We start from the raw sequence: 14,727 nt of genomic DNA, 5'->3' as shown, positions 1-14,727 counted from the left end.
AGCAGATCAAAACCGCCGCGGTCTTTTGCAGCAGAAGTATGGTTTTGTCGAGTTCATACTCTTCAATCGTGGAACTGTGGAGTCGTTGCGTGAAGTCCCGATCGTATGCTATAACAAGCGCGAATCTAGGACAGTAAAACAAATTCGGCATTTGAACTGAAGATTCGGATTTCGTTCGTAAAAAGATCTGGCTTGACCGCTCTCAGGCGTTATCTGGCTACCAAGATACTGGAAGCACCCCACTTACCCACCGCTTAAGACAACCATTGCTTTGCTCTGCATATCTGGTTGTCTTAAGGCGAGAAAAACAATATCATAAACTAGATCAAAATCGTTGAGCTGCTGCTCCATTGTTGAAGGATTATTCGGCAATCCTCGGTTCGGTCTACAGTCGATTGAGTCAAGATCTCATCCATTACGATGAGAAAAAGTAGCGGTGCTTTTCTCACTCTATCAGATACTAGGATTGGATCGGACAAGGCTACGTCGGGCCCTATCTTGCTCAAAACTGCTTCGTACTGCGCTTCAATGAGAGGAACTAGTTTTTCTTGGACTCCTCAAAGTCTGAGAGCCGCTCAGATGTTTTTATGGTTCAGTCAGTCAAATGCTTTTTCGAGATTACACATGATCGTCCGAATCGGAATCCAGCTTGTTGCCGTCGGAGTGGATTCTGTTTAGGATCACTTTGCAGAGTACTTTGAGGGTTGTACAGATCAATGTTCTGCCACGCCGGTTACCGCACTCTGCCAGGTTTCCTTTCTTCGGGGCCTTTAGATATCCTATTTTCCCTCGCGCTGTTGGACACGCGCAACTCTCAGTCGTATCTCATCAATAACGAGTTGAAGGTCTGATGCGATGTCTGCGCATCGCTTGTTGCGGACATCAAGAAGGCTCTTTCTCCATTTTCGGTTGATGCAGCTGTTCGGTTGAGACTCCAAAATCTTGCACGATGATCTGTGTCATTTTCAAATGATGTGAAGTGTAGAGAGATAATTGTGGGAAAGTGATGTACAAGAATGACCCTCTGAAGCCCCTTTTACGGACCTCTTTCATACAAACAGTCTCATCGAAACATTATTTAGTAATATTAATCTTGATCATTGATAAGTTTTTCTCTCCGGAGTGTTATAACCCATGATTTATGGTTTTAAGTTAAGCGTGTCGGTTCGGCCGCTAACGTTTGAGCCGAACAAAACAAAAGCCAAAAAACAGTTGGAGAGTTTAAATAAACTAGCGACTAAAGGAGCTGGCCTCTTTTTAGTTCTGCGCTTCAACAAGTGATAATCGAATTATAATTAACATCCGAAAATATAGAGTTTTTAGTGGCGACGAGGATAAATTGTGCTAGTTGAACTAGTAGTTTTGCCTACGAACGAGTGTTGGGGAAATTTTTTTTTGCTCTGTTGACGATTTTCAACACCGGCGGAAAGCGTAAGTGATTCGTTTGCTTAAAGTGACCGGAAAAGTTCGGAACAGATTTTAAGCGAACAGTGGATTCAGGGTACGGAAAAGTTCGTCCTAGGAATTCCGGTGATTTCCGGCATCAAAACCGTAAGTAAACGACAGCAAACAGATCAGTGCGAAAACCATTTTGTGAAATACTGGAAGCCATTGTATTGTAAACAAGCCAACAGATATTGTTTTGTGTTTCATTTTCCGCGCGTTCCTTTTGAGCATTACTATTAGAGTGGTGCAACAAAAAGAAAGTTTTTTTTTTTTAATTGAATTGAATTTTAACAAAGTAGTGCCGATTATTGTCGCTTATTGTTTAAACGAAATAAAAGAAAAGTTAATAAAAATAATTTTGTTGAGTGACAAAAAAAAAACTTAATCAATTGAAAAAATAAAAAGTTATTAATTTTGATTTTTATTCTCGACAGAACTTGGCAAATTCCGAGTGGCATACAAAGCGGTACCAGCTTCGAAGTTTTCGAAAGCGGTTTTTAAGGTGGAATACTGGAGTCGGGTAATTTTCCCGGATTTGGTAAGAGTGTCAGACTTGTTTCAAATATTGGTTTTGTTTGATTTTTTTATCTTCTTCTATTGATACTTGTAATTTTACAAATCATTTTGAGCACTTGGGGTTTTTTTTCAATTTTTTACAAAAAAAATGGCTTCAGCAAATGCTTTAATTGCCACAATTGAGCCTTACAGAAAAGGAACTCCATTTTCTGATTGGGTGGAGCGTTTGGGGTACTTTTTTATAGTTAATGGTACAACCGATGACAAAAAAAAGCGTACCTGATCACCCTTAGTGGACAATACGTATTTTCACAATTGAAACTATTGTTTCCGAATGGGAAATTAGATGAGGCGACTTACGATCAATTGGTTGAAAAACTTAAGTGTCGTTTTGACAAAACCCCACCCGCGAGAGTTTTACGGTACAAATTTACAAAAAGATCGCAAGAACAGGGAGAGTCGGTCGAAGATTTTATTTTATCTCCAAAAATGGAGGCAGAATTCTGCAAATTGGGAGAAGATAAAAACGAACTGTTATTGGACAGAATCGTGGGAGGTATTAAAGACGAGCAACTTAGGCTCCGTCTTTTAAACGAAACAGAATTAAATATTGAAAAGGCAGAAAATATAATCATGACATGGGAAATGGCAAAAAATTGTGCGTCAGCTATGGAACAACCAGGCCCTAGCGGTGGTTTAGTCGGAGCTGTGCGAGGAGCAGTAAGGCGTCCGGTAAGAGAACGACTCGGTTATAGACCATACTCTGGAGATCGGGAAAAATGTAATAAAAATCCAGGTGGTTACAGTTCCCGCGAAAACTTTGGGGATAACCGGCCTTCTGCTGGAAAAACTCGACGTGGATTCAACAAACCCGACTACTCCAAAATCAAATGCGGATTCTGTGGAATTCTTGGTCATCCTACACGGAAATGTTTTGCAATGAAGAACATGAAGCGGAATGCAATCAAATATGTTGATGCTCAACAGGAAGACAAGGCTGGTAAAGCACTCAGCGATCTCATGGCCAGGATGCGTACATCCCAATCGAATTCAGATTCGGATTCGGACTCAGATCTGGTCTGGAAACGGGCTCCGGCTTGTTCACCGGAATCAAATTAAGCCACCCAAAGGGGATGGCATAATTCGACCAAACATCATCTTGACTGAAGGAGGAGCTAGGTCGGTGTCTGACGATGAAGACGTCGATGGGTTCAAAGGATTTCCTGACGAATGTCAGAAGAACAATGGTCCAATTTCTGTTGGTCGAAAGAGGAAACATCCTAGCAGTTCGTTACCGGAAAACGCCGAGCCACCGGAACTCCGGAGATCTAAACGAAGGTGTAAACCGACCAAAATTGAAGACGTTTGAAGATGTTTGGTTGAAATCAATTAAATTTATTTTTTAGTAGTATAAGATATTTTTTTTGAATTTTAAAAGACGAAAGTTTAAGTGAACTAAAGAAGGGAGAAGTTGTTATAACCCATGATTTATGGTTTTAAGTTAAGCGTGTCGGTTCGGCCGCTAACGTTTGAGCCGAACAAAACAAAAGCCAAAAAACAGTTGGAGAGTTTAAATAAACTAGCGACTAAAGGAGCTGGCCTCTTTTTAGTTCTGCGCTTCAACAAGTGATAATCGAATTATAATTAACATCCGAAAATATAGAGTTTTTACGGAGCAGTATTTTTGTCAACTTTCATCCCTTTAACACTCTTGACCTGACCAGAAAAGATGCCCAATACAAAATAAAGCATGAGTTTGTTATCAAACCATGATCGATGTGACTATATTGAACACCACTGCCAACATACATCCTATCAGTAGCTTGATCGAGCTATTTTGTGCGGCCCAGATTGTACACCTCGTTTTGTGAGGGGTCAGTATGTTTCCAGTTGAAAACTCGATCGGTCCTGTTTCAATCCTTCCTGGGTTAATCTCTCTTTGCAATGGTTAAAAAAGTAAGTTATCTCGACCTCCAGGAATTCGTTTTTTGTTGTACAAGCTTCTGGTTTTTATTTTTTTTAATTGATCTTAACGTTAAAAAAAAATTTCTCCATAAAATTCTTTGTTCCGGCATCGTGTGCTAGTTTTCTTCCCGATTGCAATGTCATCATTAAAAATTGTTTGCCGTATTCTGTTCTTATCTGTCAGCCCGTGACCAGACCCTCTTTTGTGACGCAAGCAAAGTGAAATCGCGTTTTTGCAACTGCAGCTTATCTCTATGGTTTAATTATAAATACAAAAACAAAACTTATAGATTTTCTTGTTTCTTTCTATCGCTCCCTCTAGAATGCAACACGTCGATCGTCGGGAGGATTGTCTCCGCAGCCGGATGTCATCTCGGAAACTAGCCCGGCCCAGTTCACCTCCTTGGACATCTACAGCGATGATGATTGCAACTACTCCGATCGTAACAACTTCGGAACGAGCCTGCGGAATGGGTATGAATTCGGGGGAGAGCAAGTCAGAAGTTTCCTGCTGATGGATGAAAAAGAAAACATCCAGATCAAGTCCTTTGAGAGATTCTGTCAGAAGTTGAAGGTTTCTCAAGAGGCCAAAATTAAGGTGGTATCTATTTTTGGAAACACAGGCGATGGCAAAAGTCACACTTTGAATCACGCTTTTTTCGGAGGCAAAGAGGTTTTCAAGACCTCCGCCGAGCAAACGTCATGCACGATGGGAATCTGGGCCTCGTACCATAGGCCGAATAATGTACTTTGCTTGGATACCGAAGGACTTTTGGGAACCACTGAGAACGAATTCCGGCAACGACGAATGCTGTTGAAAGTATTGGCCATTTCGGATATCATTATCTACCGGACAAGATCAGAGCGTCTTCACTCGGACATGTTTACATTTCTAGGCACAGCTTCGAAGGCATTTACCAAATATTTTTCCAATGCTCTTCAAACGTTAGCTTTGAATGACACTCCTCAATCTCTAGGGCCGGCCGTTATCATATTTCATGAAACGCAAAACACAGACGTGTTGAAGGAAGATGACGATGGCAAGAAGGAAGAAGACATTCTACGCGAAAGGTTTGCCAATTTGAAGCAGGAATTGTCCGCCTTTAGTTCGTTGCGTTACGTTGGAATCCGTACTTCAAGACCCCCGACAAACTACGAACCACTGAAGATGGCATTGGAGAAGGAAATCCGAAACACCACCGTAAGATCCCCTCGGCAACCCAAAGTGGTCTACGAGGCGCTGCATATTTTAAACAAAAAATACAACGGCGAACTTAGCCCGCTACCGAATCATACCTTTCCGGAGCAGTACTTTACGTGCACCACTTTCTGCAAGTCCTGTGGATCACGCTGCCAGCTCTCGATGGGCCATCTGGATTCGCGAGAGGATCACCGACACAATGGGTCTTGCACATATCAGCACCAGTACGAGAACAAAGTGTACCTGTGCAAGAAGTGCAATATCAACGGGCGCCAAGTCATCGTCAACGTCACGACGCAAACGACTAACGATTCGTCCTGGATGGGGATGACCAAGTACTTCTGGAGCGGCTCGGTCATCGAGTGTCCCTACTGTGGCGAGATCTATCGGGCCCGGCAGCACTGGTACGGCAACAAGTCACCGGAGCAGGATGCGGTGAGGTGAGTACGAATACCCTTTCTTGCAGTGTTATCACTCTTGGTGTGGGAGGGTTGTAGATTGGATCTATTCAACTAGGTACCTACTTACCTCATGAAACTGATTACGAGATTTCCATTCTTGTGGTCGAAGAGAAAAGTTCAGTCACAAGCACCTATGAAAGAACAGTACCTTTAGAAGTTACCGAGTTACTGCAACTGCGTCGTGGTAGAACTATTAGTTTTTGGTAGAACTATCTTAGGAGACCTCATTAATGACAGCCGTTCTACTCTCATATATGTTATCTTTGAAAGATTTAATTTAACGGTTTGAATACACGTATGTAATCCCGAACTTCTCGCGGAAAAAAGTGCGTTTGATTATTAACTTTTGTTCAAAATTGGAATTTCTTGACTTTCCTTGATACCAGATGTAGGTACTTTCAAAGCTTAGGAGTATCTGCAAAAAAAGACCTTCCATAAAATCTTATGAAACTCTTATAGAAACACTGTGGTATCTTACCATCTATTTAGAGGTGGTTTGTTAGATTAAGATGTTATATTTCAACCGAAACAGGCCTGAATGACTATTCCGACAATGCCCAACTCATCGCATACAGCCACTAACCAGTCATCCTCATCAAGTCTGCACCTGCGGCGCTTCTGTCCAGTTAAGTGCAGAGGGAGCGCCAGACGCCTTCAGCTTCCTCTGATTCCTGCTCATTTTCACGTACATCGCTAGTACCGATCGGTACTACCAACCTTCCCAACATTGATTTCAACTGGAATGTCCAGTCTACGAAGTGACGAGAACACACTGTCATCACACACCAGGTGGTCACTGAAACCAGAGTCCAATTTGAATACGATTTTTCGGGCCCTACTCCGCCCGTTACGAGTCGCATCTGCCAAAAAACTAACAGAATTCTTCACGGTCTCACTGGTTTGTGATTGAGGACAATTCCTTTTGACATGACCACGACGACCACATCCGTGACATTTTTCCGTTGAATCTTGCTTATGTCCCGCAAACGCACGTCTCTTCAGATCCGCTCCGGGTCCTTTAGATTCCATAACACTTTACTACCAGAAAGTCGGGGGTATTAATTCCTGCCTGACCGACTACCTGCTCTCAACTTCGTGTTCCTGCTATGGCATCATTGCCTTCACGGAAACATGGCTGAATGACCGCACACTATCAAGTCAGATCTTCGGCCCTGATTACGCAGTGTTCCGCTGTGACCGTAACAGCAAAAAGTCCAGTGGAGGCGGGGTGCTACTTTCCGTGAAGTCGAATCTCCCAGCGCAGCTAATCGACAATAATTCCTGGTGCGATCTGGAACTTGTGTGGATTCGCATTGATCTTGTAGACAGAATATTGTATGTATGTGTACTGTACCTGCCACCCGATCGCTCAAGAGATGTTGCCCTCGCTGAGTCGTTTTCTCGCTGCATCTTCGAAGCTAGTTCCTTCTGCGCTCCAGAAGATGACTTACTTTACTTGTCATTGGCGACTTCAATATGCCCGGTTTGAAGTGGTGCTCCAACCAAGGCAACTTTCTGTACCCAGACCCTGTACGCTCTAATTTTTCGGCGCCTCAAACATCATTTTGGACTCCCTGAGAGCAGCGACCTTGCCCCAGATCAACGGCGTGGTGAACGATTACGGTCGTACGCTGGACTTCTGCTTTGCCAATGATGGATCCCGTTTACCGATCATCGAACTCGCTCCGGCACTGCATGTTAAAGTAGTCCCACATCACCCTGCTCTATTGGCATCACTTGAAGTAACTAGGCTGAGGGCTACAGTAGAAAAAACAGCGACCTCGACTTTAAAAACGCTAACTTCGACGACATCTCTCACATTCTGGCCACTATCGATTGGGTATCTGAGCTTGATCTATTAAATCTCCAGGCTGCCGCTGATACCTTCTCACACATTCTGGATTATGTCATCGATCGCCACGTTCCAAAACGCTCTAGCGGCGGAAATATGCGAATCCCCTTGATCACAACTGAACTGCGACAACTGAAGACAGCAAAAGGGTGTGCTCTTCGAAACTACAAGAAGCAAAAACCATCCTACACTAAGGATATATCGTAAACTTAACTCTGTTTATAAAAAAAAACAGTGAACGTTGTTACTATAACTACCTACGTCACGTACAACGTAACCTCAAGTCTTGCCAAAATCGTTTTGGAAACACGTAAAAAGTCAGCGGAAAGAACCTGGTATACCTTCAAACATGTTTCTGGACGGCATTACGGCGAACTCTTATAATGATATCTGCGATCTCTTCCCCAAAAATTTTCCAGTATCTTCACTTAAGCTTCAACATCCCCAGAACATTTAGCAAGGGCTGACAGGAACGTTTCGCCATTGGGCTTTTCAACAAATGTTAACAATTACCGTGAAATCTCTGCCTTTGTTCGATTGCCAAACTATTTGAATTGGTGTTCTTGGATTCCTTTTTCACGTCCTGCAAAAATAACATCTCCGATTCATGCCCAAACGCTCTACGACAAGTACTTGCTTACGTTCACTTCTTTTGTGCATGAAAGTGTTGCTGCCAAATCTCAAACTGAAGCAATCTATACCGATCTCTCCGCTGAATTCGACAAGGTGAACCATGAGATTGCCATCGGAAAACTCGAACGATTAGAATTCTGCCGCCGCCCGTGACGTAAAGGATAGCCTTCAAGTCTTCTAAGCCAGGGGGTATACATAGTACACTTTCGGTGGGTTGGTGGTTGTAGCATTTGTAAGATCAAATCCTCTGTACGCTTAGAGTTAAGAAAAAGGAATCTCTTCGAGGAAACATCATGTTTTATTGAGATCCTGTATGTGTTTGTGTTCGCTTTTTTTTCGTTTTTTCTGTGGTACTCTACTTGGTTGGTTCCGCAGTTACTTTTACATTTACAACTGGTCGTAAACTGATTGTTCGAACGGGTGACACCTTTTCCAGGCAGTTCCCAGCCACCTCCGGTGTGCCCCAAGGCAGCCATCTAGGACCGATTATTTTCCTAATGAATTTCAACGACGTGTTGTCACTCCTTGACGTCCCCAAACTTTGCTATGCTGATGACCTAAAACTATTTTACACCATAAACGACCACGACGACATAAATTTTCTGCAATGTCAATTCGAACTCTTCGCTGATTGGTGCGACATTAACTGCCTGCCATTAATTAAAACCGCAGCAAATGTGCAGTCATCTGCTTTTCTCGTAAGCGGCAGCCTTTAATTGCGAAGTACTCACGTGTGAACCACGTTAACGATCTTGGCGTAATCTTCGATCTGCGCCTGGAATTCAAGGCACACACCAACTACGTGATTGACAAAGCATCCAGAAGTCTCGGTTTCATTTTTAGAGTGGCTAAGGACTTCAAGGACGTGTATTGCCTGAAAAACTTCTACCATTGCTCATACTGTAGCATTGTTGGTTCCATCCTTGAATACGCATTAGCTGTCTGGTGTCCCTACTACCAGAACGGTGTCGATCGGCTCGAGGCCATTCAGCGGCGATTCTTGCGATATGCCCTTAGACACCTGAACTGGCAAGACCCTTTTCGCTTGCCTAGCTACGAAAATCGATGCCACCTCATAAATATCGATACTCTCGCAGACAAGCAACACGTGCCTCAATCGTTGCCGACCTCCTGACATCGCGAAACGATTGTCCCACGCTACTGGAGGCTATTCCGCTTATTGTACGCCCCGTAGTTTTAGAAATCAGGATTGTACATTCCCTTTCAATTGTACATTCCCTTTCGAATGAACAATCACGGAGCTAACAGCGCCCTCATTGGTGCAATAAGATCGTTCAACCGTTTCTCGGAGCCTTTTGACTTTGACGTTTCGAGGGACGTTTTCCGAAGAAGAGTGATAAGAGCCTTGAGAACCCCGTAGTTAGACTTGAATGTTTTGTTTTGAACCCTCTTCAAGAACATTCTCCAGAGCAGTTACAAACGGGTCATACGAGTCTGACAAGGTCAAGAATAACTGTGATACCAAACCTGCCTGGACAAGTGTAGCACCAGCCATCTTCAGCTTCCGCACCAGATCATCAAACTCGGTGAAGTGGCTTCTCATATCGGTTTCACTCTTCATCTGAAGCCTCCCTAGCTGCTTCCGAATAAGAGTTTAACTGCTCACCGATTTCTTGGCATAGGTTGCTCCCAAACTTTCCCACATAAACTTAGTCGTCGTTTTGCCTTGAACGACCTCCAGACAGTCGTTAGACAGGCAGCTCACTAACAAATTTTTCCCTCTGCGATCCTTTTCCAGAAATTTGGTTCTCTCCGCCTGCAAATCTGGAAGATCAACAATCAGAACTTCGGATACTCCTGCCGCTTCCAAAAATAGCTTGACAGGGTAACTCCAGTTTCCATATTTATCCGCTTTCCCATGAAATTGGATAGTTCCGTACGGCAGATCCTTTGTGCCCATAAACAATTGATCTTGGGGACAAGAAACAGGCAAGACGACTTACAAAAAGAGTAATATTTTATTACGTCTTACTTCTACGATGTACAGTATGGGACTGAATTGTTAGGAAAAAATAACAAGTTGTGTTACCCCAGGAACGAGGCGATTGCTATAGTGTTAACAGTTATCTGGCTTCCAAGTGTGTGGAAGCACACTATTCGGACGAGGAAAAACCGCTTTCGAAGCAACTTCGATTGTTAGCCGTAGCTCAAACTAAAAAGATTGGATTTATGAAATAAAGGAAAGTTTTGGTAGATTGTACATCTTAAATACAATAAATTTCTTTCTTTCTTGACTTTTTTCGAACAATATGGCTCAGTTGTCCCTCTATTAACTCTATCTAACTCGCCTTCAGTATCTCAAAAACTACGACCACGAGAATCGAAAGATCGTTTCCTTAACTTTCTGCCCAAACAATGTGACCCAGTTCGCCTTCTACAAGGCCCGCCTAAAGACAGTGTTGATTATTTAAAATGATTCAATAGACAACATTTCGTAATACTTACGACACAGTAGTGAAATTAATCATATTTCCCTTCACCTCATTTATGGGAAATTTTGTTGACTATGGCCGCCGCGTCCCACACGAGGTGAACCTTGTTTGGTTTTTTTGGATTAAGGACCATGTTGTGGCCATGAAAAGCCAAAGGACTGTAACGGGGGGCCTTGGCAAAACTACCACTGCCTGCCCTTTCCCCTTCTGGGATTGGGCTTTGACAACCCCTGGTGGTTGCCAAACAGTGGAGGCAGGTCCGTAGACTGTCTGCCTGGAGGCCAAGGCCAGGTCGGTGTGAGCGCTTGGGAAACTACCATTGATGGTCCGCTCCCCTCGTGGGATTGGACCTAAAGAGACAACCACGCATGGTTTTCCCATCAGCGGAGGCAGGTCCTTATGACGCTGCCTGGCGGCCAAGGCTCGGGGGGATCTCGATCGCCTGGTTGACCGAGATCCAAACTCTTTCAGATGGGAAGGGCTCTGAAAAGAGCCGATTGTGGCAGCTGGAGCCGGGAGCAAGGCGACGGAACGAAGCAGCGAAGAAGATCAAGACACTCTTTCTTGACTTTCTATACTATTTTATTTCTCTACTTTAACTATTCACACTATTTACACTCCGTCCATCTGGACGGTTTGGGGGTTTGATATCGACTGACTCGAGGCGCATTGAAGAATGCGCCCTTAAATAGGCTGACGAGCAAGCACACAAGCACGTGCTCGCGCCAGATGGAACCGCCTAGAACATTCCATCTCGCTTCCAATGAGAGCAGCCGTCGTGATCTCTCGGTGCGGTACTCTCGGGTCTATTCTCAGTCCGCTTGTCGGACTGAACAGACCACGTTTAAGAGAAGGTACCAGACCTTAGCATCAGCAGCAGCGTACTCTTAATCCTGGGAGGTCCACTTCTCTCGGTAGTTTGTTTGGATACCTTTGTCTTCAGCTCCGGATTCTTTGACAACTTTCGATCTCCAGCTTTCAGCCGCTTCACAGCCATCGGATAACTGTCGGGTAATTGAGGGTTGTTATCCCCCCTACAGCAGCACTGTCTCAAAGCGTTGGCCAATTCGTACGGAGGTTTCTTTCCAACAGGTCACGAGCACGACAGTCGTCCGAGGATTCTGGCAAAACTGCAACTACGATTCCGGCTTCTTCCAGCATATATTGACTAGGCAGCAGCTCAAGCAACTCGCGATCTGCTGGGCTCATGTCATGGTGGCCAGAAAAATGTTTTGTGACCCGTACACTTTCCAACCCAGATGATTTCGAACCGGGATCCACTCACAAGGGGCCCCAATACGTGATTTCAAAGGAGCGTAGACGTGCAGACTCCAATTAGAGTATGTGCAGTATTGCAGCGGTAGTCGCAGACAGGTAACGCTTCCAGATGCTGGTACTTCCTAGCGACATCTGCGAAGATTAGGCAAAGCTTGACAGAGTCGTCACAAAACCTTGTGGGATGATCGGTGCGATTGAAGATGTGGCATGGCACCCGGGTCTGCTGCTGTTGTACGGACTTGGATGAGAAACAGCCAAGGACTTTTCTGTTTGCTCGCCTATCCTCGAACTTCCCGATGTGAGTATGCAGGAAACCTTCGGCACTTGTGTCCTTCACTTTAAATATTTGCGGTACTCTTAGTAACGAGCCTGTAAAAGAAATAGCTATCTTACGATTTCTTAAAAACTTTGAACTGTATAACCAAATTTAATAGAATGAGTTAGCTCCCAAATAAAATAAATAATAAAATACCTAGATATTTCCAATACTGATAGTGTATATCTACCGTGAATCGGCCTATTGTACTTATATCAGCTGAGGGGTGCGATCGGACCCGGGGCTTCTACATAAACCTCCTTTTCTGAACTCAGGGTGGGAATTTATTGCTGCCATCTCTAATGCCCCTGACCTCCATCCACTTGGTCTCTGATACGTTTATTGTAAAAAAAAAGTGTTCATTAGGCTAATCTTCGATTATTTTTTTTTGCTAGCCCGCAAATCGTTCACGTTTGGAACGATGGCGGTTTACAGATGCGGAAGCCCGCCCACTCGGCTCAAATGGTTCTGGACGGGGTATCCTTCCTGACCGATGCCGTTGCCACCATAGCCGCTCAGCCGACCAAATCGATCATGGCATTGGTTACCGATGCTATACGACCCGATTATTGGCGTCCGGACAGCGAAATCATCGTAAGAAACCTGTGAAGTATGCTGTTGGAGTTATAAGGTGTCTAATGATTCATCCGTTTTTTCTAGCACTGCAAAGGTTGTACTCGCAACTTTGAGCGGCTGAATCTAGGGAAACATCACTGTCGCAGCTGTGGAGATGGATTTTGCAATGCCTGTTCGAAGCACAAGATGCCGGTCCCAAACCGGGGATGGAAAGATCCGGTACGGGTGTGTAACGAGTGTCGCGACCAGCTGACCAGAGCACAAAGAGCGGACCGAGACCATCACAACGGAGGAATCGCGCCAGGTAGGATTGCTTACTCTTTGATCATTGGTTAACTGAGGTGAACTACATTGTGGCGTGTTTCTTTTTTTCTTTTATTCGATGTTCTCCTGTCCGTTCAACCCAAAACCAACCATTCTCCTTCAACAACAATCCAACAAATCAATCAACGAAAATTGGCTTCCAATTTGAAAATTGAATTTTGCCCAAACCGCCTTTCGCGAAATTCTCACTCTCTGTCTAATGATGGCAGTTTTCCCTGAAACTGAACCAGAGATTTTGACGTCTTCTACAGGCAACTCCGGTGAAACGGAAGCGAACGTTATAGCACGAAGATGCGGTGAAGTTGTCATCAACACGCTGAGCAACATTGGGGCAGTTCTCGAGTACCCTAAAGGTAGGTCGACCGTAAATTGTTGCCATGAAAAGACTCCATAGCAAAATTAACTCTTCCATTTCCATTCCAGAAATCATTAAAGACACAGCTCGTCCCTCATACTGGGTACCGGATGCCGAGGCACCGACCTGTCACATCTGCGAGATGGTGTTCGGTTGTTCGGAGGAAATCAACAACACTCCATTGGTTCCGGCTGGACCAACAATCAATGGGAAAACCACCAACCGACATGCTTCTTCGACAACGATGTCCAACGGAAAGGACTCGCCGAAAAGCTCTCCAGCAATGAACAACGGCACAAGAGGAGGTTCTAACAAAGGTGCTTCGGTTGGGAACTCGTCACCAACCCCGTCGACGTCTTCTGGTGCTGGTGCCATCGATCGACGAAGACATCACTGCCGGGCCTGTGGCAATGCGATCTGTGCCACCTGTTCCAAACACCGTCGACCGGTTCCGGAGCGTGGCTGGTTGAGCGATACGCGCGTCTGCAACCAGTGCTATTTCACAAAGGAAGAATAGATCTATTTCCGTTGTAGTAGCTGTTAAGAAGATAACACCGTGTTGAATTTAAAGTGCGTCTAAAAAGCAGTGCTTTTTAACTTTCTAGTTTCGATGCCACAGAGTACAGAGAAAACAAAAAATGATAATATATATTTATGCTCTCCGTGTGTGACCGAGGGAGTGAGAAACCAGGATGATTGTGATAGTTGATTTAAAATTGGTATTGTTTAACGTATTTTTTTTCTAGTTTCGAAGCACAATACAAAAGCGAGCCAAAACGTGCGCTTTCTTTGGATTGGACCATACAATTAATTTTGTTGTACGAGAACGAAATTTGAACTGATTGACGACTGACATGTGAGATTCCTATATTCAAAATTTAACAAATTGAGAAAAAAAGGCACAGAAATAAACATAATGAGTACATACGTATTAACAAAAGAAACAAAAAACAACACATACAACTTTAGGATTTAGTAGCAAAAATAATACTTTAGCTATAACCATTAGCCCTATCTATCGCCAGATATTGTTGATTCTAGTTTATTTGATTCTAGCAATAAAACGATTTCCATATTTTTTTAGAACGCTGGTTACGTTTAATGGCTTCGAAAATCCCTATATGCTTGCTGAATCTTGAAGGAAACCCAACAAAGTTGAACCTTGAAGATCTTGAACTCTACCATAAAAGGCATCTGATGATAAAAAAAAAAAGATGATAAAGATTGATCTCGATATGACCCAAATGGACGTGGTCACAGCATTTCTGCAAGGTCGACTCAACGACAAGGTCATCCTCAGAGAGCAACCGGAAGGATTTCATTTTGTTAGAATGTGTGCTGGGTTAAAACA

The 14,727-nt window shown here is 43.9% G+C and overlaps 1 protein-coding gene across 2 annotated transcripts in view; it reads left to right on the top strand.

Moving 5' to 3' along the window:
* Positions 1-14,420, top strand: part of LOC129754795 (zinc finger FYVE domain-containing protein 1-like) — a 36,458-nt gene extending 22,038 nt beyond the window's left edge. Inside the window, exons 2-6 of one of the 2 annotated variants that reach the window (XM_055751038.1) lie at positions 4,250-5,568; positions 12,517-12,715; positions 12,782-13,001; positions 13,273-13,374; positions 13,445-14,420. In XM_055751038.1, coding sequence (XP_055607013.1) covers positions 4,250-5,568; positions 12,517-12,715; positions 12,782-13,001; positions 13,273-13,374; positions 13,445-13,893 — 2,289 coding nt within the window. In that variant the 3' untranslated portion in view covers positions 13,894-14,420. Of the gene's footprint in view, positions 1-4,249; positions 5,569-12,516; positions 12,716-12,781; positions 13,002-13,230; positions 13,375-13,444 lie in introns of both variants that reach the window. The other variant, XM_055751037.1, reaches the window with a different exon arrangement.
* The last annotated feature ends 307 nt before the right edge of the window (positions 14,421-14,727 follow it).

The sequence above is a fragment of the Uranotaenia lowii genome, chromosome 3 (genome assembly GCF_029784155.1).
Source record: "Uranotaenia lowii strain MFRU-FL chromosome 3, ASM2978415v1, whole genome shotgun sequence".
NCBI classification, from domain to species: Eukaryota; Metazoa; Arthropoda; class Insecta; order Diptera; family Culicidae; genus Uranotaenia; species Uranotaenia lowii.
The sequence above is the reverse complement of the archived record's forward strand: the minus strand, read 5'-3'. Positions and strand labels throughout refer to the sequence as shown.